This window comes from Zea mays, chromosome 8, assembly GCF_902167145.1.
Source record: "Zea mays cultivar B73 chromosome 8, Zm-B73-REFERENCE-NAM-5.0, whole genome shotgun sequence".
In the NCBI taxonomy this organism is placed as follows: Eukaryota; Viridiplantae; Streptophyta; class Magnoliopsida; order Poales; family Poaceae; genus Zea; species Zea mays.
In genome coordinates this window covers 114,342,442-114,355,289 of record NC_050103.1, presented here as the reverse complement: position 1 = coordinate 114,355,289, position 12,848 = coordinate 114,342,442, and the positions used below count along the sequence as shown (strand labels likewise).

The 12,848-nt window shown below is 47.6% G+C and overlaps 1 protein-coding gene across 3 annotated transcripts; it reads left to right on the top strand.

Moving 5' to 3' along the window:
• Positions 1–248: 248 nt before the first annotated feature.
• LOC100283739 (uncharacterized) lies at positions 249–7,793 on the top strand. 3 transcript variants are annotated; one of them, XR_556776.3, is made up of 7 exons: positions 249–614; positions 857–984; positions 1,106–1,209; positions 5,006–5,136; positions 6,155–6,242; positions 6,853–6,914; positions 7,231–7,688. XR_556776.3 is itself a non-coding variant. In NM_001156638.3 (6 exons), the coding sequence occupies exons 1-6, from the start codon at positions 502–504 to the stop codon at positions 7,381–7,383; spliced, it is 648 nt and encodes a 215-aa protein (NP_001150110.3). In that variant the 5' UTR covers positions 264–501; the 3' UTR covers positions 7,384–7,793. The 3 variants fall into 3 exon arrangements, 1 of the variants encoding a protein (NP_001150110.3); NM_001156638.3 differs by lacking the exon at positions 5,006–5,136 and having other exon boundaries at positions 264–614; positions 7,231–7,793; NR_182001.1 differs by lacking the exons at positions 249–614; positions 857–984; positions 1,106–1,209; positions 5,006–5,136 and adding an exon at positions 1,965–2,141 and having other exon boundaries at positions 7,231–7,793.
• The last annotated feature ends 5,055 nt before the right edge of the window (positions 7,794–12,848 follow it).

Genomic DNA, 12,848 nt, shown 5'->3' with positions numbered 1-12,848 from the left:
TCGAAAATATGACTTCAACTTAAACATTTCTTGGTATGCGTATTCATGTCCAAAATGACTAGTATTTCAATACCGTAGGGGTAGTCCATACTGTCAGTTGGATTGATCTGGTTGGATCGAACCAGTTTTTTTCGGACCGTATCAGATTGGATTGGCCTGCTAGGACGGCTCATGATCAGGATCAGGTGCACGGTAACCGTGTACGTAGGAAGCTTTACGTGCCCAATCGAAGACAATAAAAAAGCGAAGAAAGAAGTATGAATAAAACAAAATTTGAAGACGCCTAACAGCCCGACTGCTTCGTTTCCACGCGCACGAAACCCTAGACTAGATAAAAAGTTCCCATTTCCCTCAATTCCCCAACTTCCCTCGCCGCAATCTCTCGCCGCCTCCAGTCCAGAGCCACCGTGAGATCTGCCCGATTCCGCCGCCCGGACCCGGGGACTCCCTCCCCTCCTCGATCCGTTCGGGCGGCCGGCCGGCCTAGCTTCAAGTGCGGGGATGGTGTTCTACTTCAAGGCGCGGCCCGAGGCCGGCGACTATACCATCTTCATGGGTCTTGACAAGTACGAGAACGAGGACCTCATCAAATACGGCTTCCCCGAGGACATCTGGTAACCTCATCTTCCCTTGGTCGTGTGGGTGCTCCTTAGTGGTTACCAGTCGCGTGAAATCGTTTGTTCTCTGTGTTTTTTGCTGGTCTGTATACTTGTCAGACAATTGTCAATGCTTTTCTGTTGTACATGTTAAGTTCACCTTTTGTACATATCATTGACTTTTGCAAATTCCATTTTCTTATTAAAATATACAATTAAGAGTCGTGCTTCTTACCTTAAACTGGTTTGGGTGATTACAGGTTCCATGTAGATAAGATGTCCTCTGCACATGTGTATGTGAGATTGAATAAAGGTCAATCAATGGATGACATGAGTGAGGGTTTGCTGGAAGACTGTGCGCAGCTTGTCAAAGCTAATTCCATTCAAGGTTGGACAAACTACAAAGAGACAATATTATATCACAAATTTTGGCTTCATTTTTTCTTGCAAGAATGTGGAATACAAGCTGTAGTCCGGCACATGTGATGATTTCTTCATTTTTGGTGCAGGTAATAAAGTCAATAACATTGATGTAGTTTATACTCCATGGTACAATTTGAAGAAGACCCCTTCAATGGATGTAGGCCAAGTTGGTTTTCACAACCCTAAATTGGTGAGAGCTCATTAACTTTTTCTTATTCACAATGTTTACAGCAGGATTATGTACATATGCTTTTGTATGTATCTTGACAAAGTTTATGTGCTTTATGGATGTGGATCAAGATGTGTAATATATGTTTCTGATAGGGTTCCTTACCGTAGAACTAGTATTTTTATCTCTCTATGACAGTATGACTTCAAAAAATGTCTTTACAGTTACTTTGCAAGCAATTTGAATTGGTTTAGACTTTAGAATAACAAAGTTTTCAGAAGAGGTTATTCTTTTAATCAGCTTGAATATTCCTTGATCTTCATAGTTTTTGTATTGCTTCTGTAATGGTTAAGCAAACCTTGGAATTACTTTTAGTAGCATATTTATTATCTGTGAATTAGATTTTAAATATTTAGCCATCTGTTATAAAAGTAGTAATAGGTTATGCCTAGGCACTGGGTGGAGCTGCACTGCCTTGTATGGCACTATGCACTTTGTCTAGTTGTTTTTCCACCTAGACTAGAGCGACTTAGAACTTGATCTATGTATGAAAGTGGAGAAATCGCCATGGTTCTCAAGGCATAGCCTAGGTGTCCGAGCGATTTTCCAATCAAGGTCTCGAGCTTGTCGATTCTGTTCGTATGGCATCGCCTCACGCACCAAGGCATCAAACGGCTGCAACACATGTGAAAAGGCGCTGTATGCGGGAGAAGGAAGGTTGCTGGCATGGAAAGTGAGAGTGAGTTGCGTGTAGGAAACACGAGGGAGTCATACCTACACCTTTGCGAGAAGGCATCCTATATTGGAAGCAGAGGGGGAGGGAAAGAGGGGAGAGGGAAGAGGAGATGGCGGTGGAGCAACTGGAACCAAGCAGCACAGCCTGGCTACCTCCTTCTATGACCACTGTCCCATGTGCTCCTTGATTCGACTCCTCCACTGCCTTCTGCTTATAGGTACGTCTCTTTTCTCCTCTGATTTGCTGTCCCTCCCCCCTTCTTCCTCTGCTTTGCTCCTTCCTTTGCTCTCCGCTCCTTCCTTTGCTCGTACTCTCCCCATCCTTCCCTGCACTCTTAGGCTGCTTGCTCTATTTTGCAGTTCTGCTTATGCCTGTGTGGATGCATGTCTAGTGTTCTGCTCTGCGGTTCAACACTAGTAGTTAAGTTATTGTATAGATACTACTTAAGTTATTATATAGAGACTATTTTGTTGCTATTAAGAGAGGAGAGATTTCATATTTACTACTTTATGTTGTGCAGTAGCCACTAGTATTCTAATAGCACTACTTAATGTGGCATCACATGCTAAGAGTTGGCAATATTAAGGTATAGTTTGCTTCTAAATTATAGTGGCATTAAATATTAAGATGTTTGTCTGGAGTCATCTCTCCATACCTTAAATGCCTAGGCGTTTGGAAGATGGTGGCTCACCACACCTCGCCTTTATCGCCTTAAGAACCATACATATAACAAACTAGAGATAGAGGAAGATAATTGTGCCCATGGAACTCATAGATGCATGATAACACTCATTCCATGTTGTGATATGCCATCTTTCATCTATTTAACAAGGCATTCCTCCAGTTGAACGGAGAAAGTAAATCTGCTTAGGAAAGTCTAGGTGTTAGGCAGAGCCTGATCGCATGCCTAGCGATTAGTGCTTTTTAAAACATCTGTGTTGCTCTCTATCTATGGGCGATAAGCTTTCAATAGTATGTAGTTGTTTCATCTACTTTGGGCGGGCGTTGCGCGCCTTCTAGGCCGTCGATAGTCGGCGCTGCCCTGCCGGCACGGCCGCTCGGGCGCCCCCTCACGACCGCCTTTCCCTCCCTAACACGGGTGCCAGCGGTTAGAGCCCTCTCTCGCACTCGTGTTCTACTCACCTTAGGTGCGTGCTGGGTAAGGCGAGGTGGACTCCTTGTCTCGGTCGAATGCTTTATCGCCTAGGTGACGCTGAAGCGTCGCCTTGGGGACGTCTTATTAACTATGATGTGTTGCATATCAACAATAACCCAGAGTCCATAATGATACCTCAACTAAAAGAACATTGTATCATGACCAACTAACATGTACAAAGTACAAATCATGAACATCTAATAATTATTAACACAAAAGGAAATGATAATATGTGTTATGACTGGCGTTACTAATAGGGTGTCGAGGCTGCTCTAGTGGCTAGGCCATGCCGACAGTTAGGGACAAAATGCCTAAGGTTTCCTTAGATATTTTGCATTGTTTCCATAAAAATAAGATCATGATTGATCTTGTTAGGAGAGGACAAATACCTCTAAACAATTTCAAAATAAAGCAAGGAAATTATCTTGCCAGCATACACATCTAGAACACCTTGCACCTCCACGCTTATGTCCATGGTCATAAGCTCCTTGCCTTCATGGACATCGCCAATGATTTCAAGTCGTCTGACTAATCGCGATTAGTCGGGCTGGTCGCCTGTTTGTGTCCGATTAGACAAACAACACAACTAGATGGGCTGGTCGTCCTAGTCGTCCGACTACTCGTTGATTAGGGTGACTAATCGTCCGCTTACTGTTTTTGGTCGCCCGGCTAGGGTTTTGGTATGGGGCCATTTTCAGTCCATCTACGATATCATTTAGTTTGGCCTCTTCTCTCCTCTGCCCATACCCAGCTGCCTAGCTGCCAAAACTAGCGTACACGTACACCTCCTCTCTTGCCCGACCTCCAGCCTTCATACCTGGTCGCCGGTGGCTGCCCTTGCGTCCCAGACCGGACATCCAGCTCCGGCGGCCACAGAACATCGGCGGCTGCTCACCTTTGCCTCCTGATGGCCTGCTCTACCGGCGCCTCTGCCTGCTCGGCTGCTGTCCTGCTGCAGTCCAGAAGACCAGTACTGACGACAGCTGTGACAGAGCACCGGCGGCGACTGTGACAGACTACCGGCGTCTCCACTCTCCAACAAACCAGCACCATTGACGAGATGAGCTCGTCATCTCAAGGTTCCTCCTACCCCCCTTCTCTGTATTTCTGCCACTTCCCAGTGCCAAACTAGTGGATGGTTGCTGGCTTACTGCTTTACTCCTAAGCCATTGCTAGGTAGTCAGGTTCAGGTAAGTAACAAATCACAATAAAACAATCTGTTATTTTGTTTATCCTAGCTGTTTGTCCTAATTTATATAATGTATATAGGTATATTTATGTATATATATACCTATATAAGTATAACTACTAATTTAAAAGGTCTAGGATGACCAGGGACCGACTAGGGGTCGATTAATCGCCTTGGTCGTCGCCTAGTCGGTCCCAGGGTTCGACTAGGCGACCAGGCGACTTGAAATCATTGGACATCGCTCGACCCACAACTTCATCAATGTGGGTGTCATGCGTCGCATCGAATTGGTGGTGGCGTGCGGCACCAACATGTGGGTCACAGTGGCTGATGGTGATTGTGTTCCTTGTTAGGGCATGGCACGCATAGTGACAATGTGCATCGGTCGGCAGGAGTTCGCCATCATCTGCTTCAGCATCAACCTTGGTGGGTTCAACCTCATCTTGCGCATTGACAACCTCCGGACCTTGGGGGCCATCATATGTGACTTTGAGGCCCTCTGCATGTCATTCAGGAGGGGCGATCGTAGCATCCTTTAGAAGGGCGTGGGCTCTCCTCAGAACAAAACACCATAGCAGCCTAGCAGGCGCTTCGCTCCATTGTTGTCGACCACCACTAGCTGTTGTTGGATCACCTCTTCTAGCAATATGGCACTATCTTCGACAAGCCTCGTGGGCTTGTTGTCGGTGTGCTCCTATGATTACTCATGGACGTTTACCTTTACCGCTATCCTCAGCTGCAGAAGGACGAGCTTGAGTTGCAGTGCACCACCATGCTGCTCCCTGTGCACAACCATAGCTCCTGTGCGCTGCCAGGAGTACAAGCCCTGGCTATCGTTCTCCTACTTGTACAACCTATGCAATCGCGGTAGGATCCTGGATCCTATCAATATGTCACCATATCCCAGTGCATAAGTACATCCATGAACAATGATCTGTGCATAATTCTAATATCAGCATCTAATGACAAAAGCATTGTACTAAATGCTTGAGCAGTCTCCACAGACACTCAATTTCTTCTATGCTGTACTCCTTTCCAAGAAAACAAAACTATAACCAAGACATCTATTATTTAGTGGTTACCATAATTCCCATACATGCTGTCACAAGGGCTACTTTACATGGAGGCTCTATTAGTCTATAATGCAATATTAACATCTATGTATTGACCATTAATATAATGTATCATCAATCTCATATAATGATGTCTTGCTGTTTATTACGGAATTGCTGAGTCTCACACTCTGCTTTTCAATACTGGTGCTTGTTCAATTGGCTTTGTTTTTTCTAACATTTTAGTATGGTATATAGCTAAAATGTTTATGCTCCTAAGTGTGCTAACTATTCAAGTTATATTTTAATGGATCTTTTTCTACTAGTTGATTTTATTAGAGTTGTACTTGCAGCATGTTTGTGTTCGTTCAGTGGTGTCTTATTGTTATTAACTTGCTGTTAGGTTCATCCAGCACTTGCAGTTGGATGCAATTGGTTTGTTCTGTCCCTCATGGACATGAAATAATCATGAAAAATGTTGTTTTTTTTAGAATGTGGTTTAAATTGAGATTTAGATGGTGATGGCATCCTGGACCAAATGTTGAGTTTTAACAGTGTCTTATCATGTAGGTTTTTTGTGTTTCCTGACCTTTTCAAAGAACATTAGCTTGCTTACCTTCCTATATATATGTACAATGACTTCCCTTGACTAACCATCTGTCATTAGTTATTGCATCTTATTTTTTCCTGTACTTAATCACTAGGATTTATCTCCCACCAACCCATTTAATTTTCGTTATTTTTATTGCACATGCTTATCATTACATGTACTAAAACTGATGAATAATAGCTTCGACTATAATATCTGTAACTCATCCTTTTCTTTTTTGAAGGTTCGCACTATTAAAGTGGAAAAGAGGATCAATGAGATTGTGAACCGCTTGAATAAGACAAAGGTGGAACGGAAACCTGATTTAAAGGGTATGTCACATTTATTTGAAAGCATTTCTGTCGTCATTTTTATGTCAGCAACTCAGCATTCTATAATGAACATGGTTAAGTATTTTTCTTTTTGTTTTTGGGATTCATAATGTGAGTATTTATCTCACAAAGAAAGTGAGGATGTAATGTCTAGGCTCTGTTTGGTGGAGCTGTAGCTTTTCCAAAAGCACCTCCTGAAGAAGCTTTCGGGAAAAGCTTGGGAAGCTGCTCCTTGAAAGCTTCTCTGCTTTTAGTACAACAAAGTGCTGCTTTTATCAGCTTGAAGAAGCTGCTGCCCTGTTTGGGGGAGCCTCTAGCTTTTTGAGCTTTCTGTAGAAGCGAAAGCTGCCAGAAGCTCCCCAAATAGGGCCTTAGATCATTTCGATTTTGCAGAATCTAGATGCGCAAAAGGATGTTATCATGATAACAAGATTTTTGGGAATCGTGAAAATGTTTGCGTATATGTTGGTATCTGTTTGGTCTATGAATAAAAGGCACGGTTGATGGATTATCGTTTTCAACTGAATGATAAATTTGACGCGTTGGCTTGTCGCATGTGCACTTCAGTCCTGTTATTTGAGTCAATAATCATCACATCGTTTCCTGCCAGCTGAAAGAGAGGCTATTAGTGCTGCTGAAAAGGCAGAAAGAAAGGCACAGCTTAGAGACAAGGTAAAGATATTTCTAATGCTATACCAGCCGTGTTTTCTTTTGTTGCCATGTGCTGGTTATGTAGAAATCAAAGATCTAACTTGTTTGTATTTCTAGAGCATAGCAAATTATATTTATGGGCAGCAAACTGGTTGTAACAGATCTTGTAGGAACCAAATATTTATGTAGTTGATTCTATTGTAATTAATTTTCTAGGGCATATCAAATTATAAATAGGATGTTGGTACTACCTGATAAAATAACTGAACTGCTGAACTTTTGATAGTTAGAATATTGACATAACAGATCACTGGATTATGTTTTTCTTCTGTTTCAGAAACGTAGGGAAGAGATGGAGAGGCTTGAGAAAGAGAAGCAGGCTGATATCAGGAGCTACAAGGGTCTAATGGTCCAAGAGAAGATGACTTCCAACAAGCAAATCGCTTCTGGCAGCAAGACCCTGCAGGAACTTGAAGAAGACTTTATGTGAGAGGCGGACATTATAAATGCCATGCTGAAGATTTCCTTGAACTGCTTCTGTCGAAGACAGAAGGGGTACCACAGGCTTGTGAGATACTGGATGACTCATGGGCAGGCCATGGTCTGTTATTATCTCCTCTTGCTGTTGTGGTCTATGTAAACCTTGTTTACTTGCTGAAAAAACAACGGTGCATGCTCTAACTGTGGTTGATGTAATGGTCTGTTGCCCATCAAGTTGAAATGGTAATGGAATTATGGTTTCCTGGATTTTTTTCAAACAATAAAGACATGGCAGCAGATAACTTACATATTCCATTCTTTGCATGGAGAACGGCTCAGGAACTTCTTTGTTTGTGTAAGAGTGTTATAGAAATGAACCACACTTAGCTTACATTTGGAGATTCTTTAATTGAAGGACGGCTCATTTTCCTTTACTACATCTACATGATTGCTATGGTTGAGGATTCTTAGGTCAGTTAAATAAAGCACTTTGATACGTTCTAAATTATAGGTTATTTTAAATTTTTAGAGAATCAAAACATCTCAAGATTGACATTCATCCTAAATTATAATAAGTCATTTTAATTTTTAAGAATCAAATTATCTCAAATTTGATCAAAATTAGTAATAACTACAAAAATGTATAGCATCAAATAGACATACTATGAAAATATAATTAAAAAATTTAATGACATTTTATAAATGCTATTATTTTATTCTATAAATTTGGTTAAATTTAAGATGGTTTAACTCTGTAAAAAGTTGGAATGGCTAATAATTTAAAATAATAAGAGATAAGAGATTATGTAATAAAAGAGAGAGGGTTGATGTAAAATTTCAGCTGTTTTGCTTCTAAAGTTAAATTAACTTCAGTCACTTCCAGAACTGTCACAGCTGCTGCCGCTGTGGTGCCTGTTGCTTACTCCCCTCACATATTACCGTAGAACTACTTTGAATGGTGGTCAAGTAGGGTGGATCCGGCTGCCTCAGTCCGGGCTGCTACCAGGGGTGCCAATGCCAATGGTGAATTTTCTGTCGCGGAATAGCTCCGCGGAGATATTTACAAACGGTTGTTAGGAACATTTTTTTTCTATCCTTATTCACCGCGGAGATAAATCCTTGTCCCCATTTAAAATATAACTAGGTATCTGTCCGTGCGTTTCCACGAGGCGGGGAACGACGTCTAAGCTAAAAATATAATTAGTGTTTATTTCTAAATATTAAGGTACGTGTGGTCTGGTGGTTAACCTTAAATTTCTAGAGCTAAGGCTGTCTCCAACAACGCTCTGTATATGCGTCTGTACGCTAAATATAGAGTACGGTGGCGTGCGCAACCCCTCCAACAACGCCCGCTAAAGGAGACCGTAAAATTTACCGTTCGCTGAGAATCCTCTAAATGTGGCAGATGAAGAAGCATCCGCTATATGGTGACAGTTGCATCCTCGCGCCCAAAGCCGGAAGCTTCTCTCTCCTGCTCTGTTCCCTGACGTCCTTCTTCCCCGCGTCGTCGGTTCGCTCGTGGCATGCGTTGTCCGTGTTCGATGTGAAGCAGGACAACAGGAGGTCGGAATCGGGCGGATCCGGCGGCGGACCACTGGGTTCGATTCGAATTCCTTCGCAAAGCAGACAACAGCCGACAACAAAGGTCGTCGCGTCCACAGCCAGACACCGACAGCCAACTCCACCGTATCTCTGTCCCAAGGCTGCTCCACGACGGTCCACCCTACCTCCATGGCCGACGGTCAGATCCACGCCGCAGACAGTTGCTGCAAACGCCAACACTACAAGCCTGCAATGCCAGCCCTAAACCTTGACGGTCGAGGTGGAGAAAGAGAACAAGGATGCTGGCTTCTTGGAGAACAGGAGAAGAGGGTTGCATAGGAGGGGAACGACGATGAGAGCAGGAAGGCGGAGACGAGACATGGCAAAAAAGGTTGATATTTGGTGGGGATTTTGAGGGGTGAGATTAAACTATCTACGGTCATAAACTGGTGCGTGCATCTATTCCATGTCTGGTATATTGTTTCCTAAATATGATTGATGGGTATTTTCTATATTAAATGAAAATGTATTGTAAAATCTATTTTAAATTCATGGTACGACGGACAACTCATGGATAAATATACGAAAAACAATGAATAAATATGGTAGTTTATGTATTCTGTTAATACTTTAGATATAAAGAATCAAATTTAGAGAACGTTTGTCGGCGTTTCGACCCCGGGGGGTCCCTCGACCGACGAGTAAATTGTCGCTGCGTGTCCCAGCCCAGATGGGTCGGTGCGAGACGGGACACAAAGGGGGGAGAACAGTAAGGGGAAACCGCGACCTTCGTGTTGTCCTGCGCCCAGGGCGGATGGATGCACTTGCAGTAGGGGGTTACAAGCGTTCGCGTGGAAGAGAGCGAGAGCGAGAGCCTTATGCGTCGTCCCGTTCTCCCGCGCGACCAACCCTCTGTACGAGAGCCCTGGACCTTCCTTTTATAGACGTAAGGAGAGGGCCCAGGTGTACAATGGGGGGTGTAGCAATGTGCTAACGTGTCTAGCAGAGAGGAGCTAGTGCCCTATGTACATGCCGTCGTGGCTGTCGGAGAGGTGTTGCTGCCCTGTTCATGTGATGTTGTGGCCGTCGGAGGAGAGCTGGAGCCTTGCGGAAGTACAGCTGTCGGGGCTGTCGGATCCTTGCTGACGTCTCCTTGCTGACGTAAGGGGCTGGGAGCTGCCGTCGTCATGGAGCGTGCGGGGTGTCATCATTACTTGTTTACTGGGGCGAGCCAGATGGGACGCCGGTCTTGTTCCCCGTAGCCTGAGCTAGCTAGGGGCAGGGTAATGATGGCCCCCCTGGCGACGTGGCCGGTCCGGACCCGAGTTTGGGCGAGGTGGCGATTCCTCCGAGGTCGAGGTTGAGTCCGAGCCCTGGGGTCGGGCGAGGCGGAGTCCATCGTCTTCCGGAGTTGAGGCTGAGTCCGAGCCCTGGGGTCGGGCAAGGCGGAGTTCGTCGTCTTCTAAGTCGTGGTTGAGTCCGAGCCCTGGGGTCGGGCGAGGCGAAGTCCATCTTCCGAGGCCGAGACGGGGGCCGAACCCTAGGGTCGGGCGAGGCGGAGCTTCCTATGTCGCCCGAGGCTGGACTTAGCCGCTGTCAACCTCACTCTGGCGAGTGGCACGACAGTCGGAGCAGGGCACGCGGCGCTGTATTCCTGTCAGGTTGGTCAGTGGAGCGGCGAAGTGACTGCGGTCACTTCGGCCCTGTCGACTGAAGAGCGCGCGTCAGGATAAGATGTCAGACGATCCTTGCATTAAATGCTCCTGTGATATTGTCGGGGACCATAATTAGGGGTACCCTCAAGACTCCTAATCTCAGCTGGTAACCCCCATCAACACAAAGCTGCAAAGGACTGATGGGTACGATTAAGTCAAGGCTCGGTCCACTCAAGGGACGCGATCTCGCCTCGCCCGAGCCCAGCCTCGGGCAAGAGCAGCCGACCCCGGAGGATTTACGTCTCGCCCGAGGACCCCCTCAAGCAACAGACACACCTTCGGCTCGCCCGAGGCCCAGTCTTCGCCAAGAAGCAACCTTGGCCAAATCGCCACAACGACCGACCGTATCGCAGGAGCATTTAATGCAAAGGTGGCCTGACACCTTATCCTGACGTGCGCCTTTCAGTCGACTGAGCCGAAGTGACCTCAGCCCCAGAAGACGACGAACTCCGCCTCGCCCAACCCCAGGGCTCGGACTCGGGCTCGGCCCCGGAAGACGACGAACTCCGCCTTGCCCGACCCCAGGGCTCGGACTCAGCCCTGACCTAAGCCAACGGTCTCCGCCTCGCCCGACCCAGGGGCTCGGACTCGACCTCGGCCTCGGAAGACAGACTCGACCTCGACCTCGGAGGAGCCTCCACCTCGCCCAACCCAGGGCTCGGACCGACCACGTCACAGGAGGCGCCATCATTACCCTACCCCAAGCTAACTCAGGCTACGGGGAACAAGACTGGTGTCCCATCTGGCTCGCCCCGGTAAACAAGTAATGATGGCGCCCCGCATGCTCCATGACGACGACGGCTCTCAGCCCCCTTACGGAAGCAAGGAGACGTCAGCAAGGACTCGACAGCCCCGACAGCTGTCCTTCCGCCAGGCTCCAGCGCTCCTCCGACGGCCACGACACCACACGAACAGGGTGCCAAAACCTCTCCGGCTGCCACGACGGCATGTACTTAGGGCACTAGCTCTTCTCTGCTAGACACGTTAGCACACTGCTACACCTCCATTGTACACCTGGACCCTCTCCTTACGCCTATAAAAGGAAGGTCCAGGGCCCTCTTATAGAGGGTTGGCCGCGCGGGGAAGGACGGGACGACGCGCGCACAGGCCTCTCGCTCCCTCCCTCGCGGACGCTTGTAACCCCCTACTGCAAGCGCACCCGACCTGGGCGTGGGACAAACATGAAGGCCGCAGGTTTCCCCTTTTTACGCCTGTCTCCCCCCTTCGTGCTCCGTCTCGCGTCGACCCATCTGGGCTGGGGCACGCGGCGACAATTTACTCGTCGGTCCAGGCACCCCCCGGGTTCGAAACGCCGACAGTTGGCGCGCCAGGTAGGGGCCTGCTGCGTGTTGACGAACAGCTTCCCGTCAAGCTCCAGATGGGTAGTCTCCAGCAACCTTTCCAGCCCGAGACGGTGCTCCGTTTCGGGAGTCTCGAGTTCATGTCCCTCGACGACAGCTACGACATGATACTCCTTCCCCCGCCGCGTGACAGCGACAATGGCGGCCGACAACCCGCCCGCCGGCGGCGGAATCGACGACGTCTTCCCCACGTGGCGGAAGAACGACTTTCAGATTTGTCCCGTCGCCTGCCCCGCCGATGGAGGAGGAGGCGGGGCAACCAAGGCCAAGCAGGAGGCGGCACCTCGTCGGCTGTCGAGCGAGTCGACGGCGCCCCAACGGGGGACGCGTCGGGCATCGACTTCGCGTCTGAGACGAAGACGAGCGTCGTTTCCCCGCAACACGCCAACTCCAAGCGGACGGACGACGCCAGCGCGCTCGCAAAGGACTTGCTGGGCGTCACCCTCGTACCTGAGACGACGGTGCAGTCTGCCCCTGACGTGACTTCGTCACCGCCCGTTGACCAAGAGGTACCAACCGATTCCCATCTCGTGCCTTTTGGATTCAGCCTCGACCCACCAAGCGACTTCGCTTCGGTGGACGCTTTCATAGAGGCGAGTCCAAACCCTCCGGGGTACGGTATGCGGTCACCCTGGGACCGGCTGACAGCCGTCTCGACCTACGGGCCCTCGGGTTCCGAGGAAGATGACGAGCCCGACTTTTGTTGGGATTTCTCCGAACTTGGCAACCCCAGTGCCATGCGGGACTTCATGACCGCATGCGACTACTGCCTTTCCGATTGTTCCGACGGTAGCCGCAGCTTCGGCGACGAGGACTGCGGCCCAAGTCGTGAATGTTTCCACGTTGATCTAGGGGGT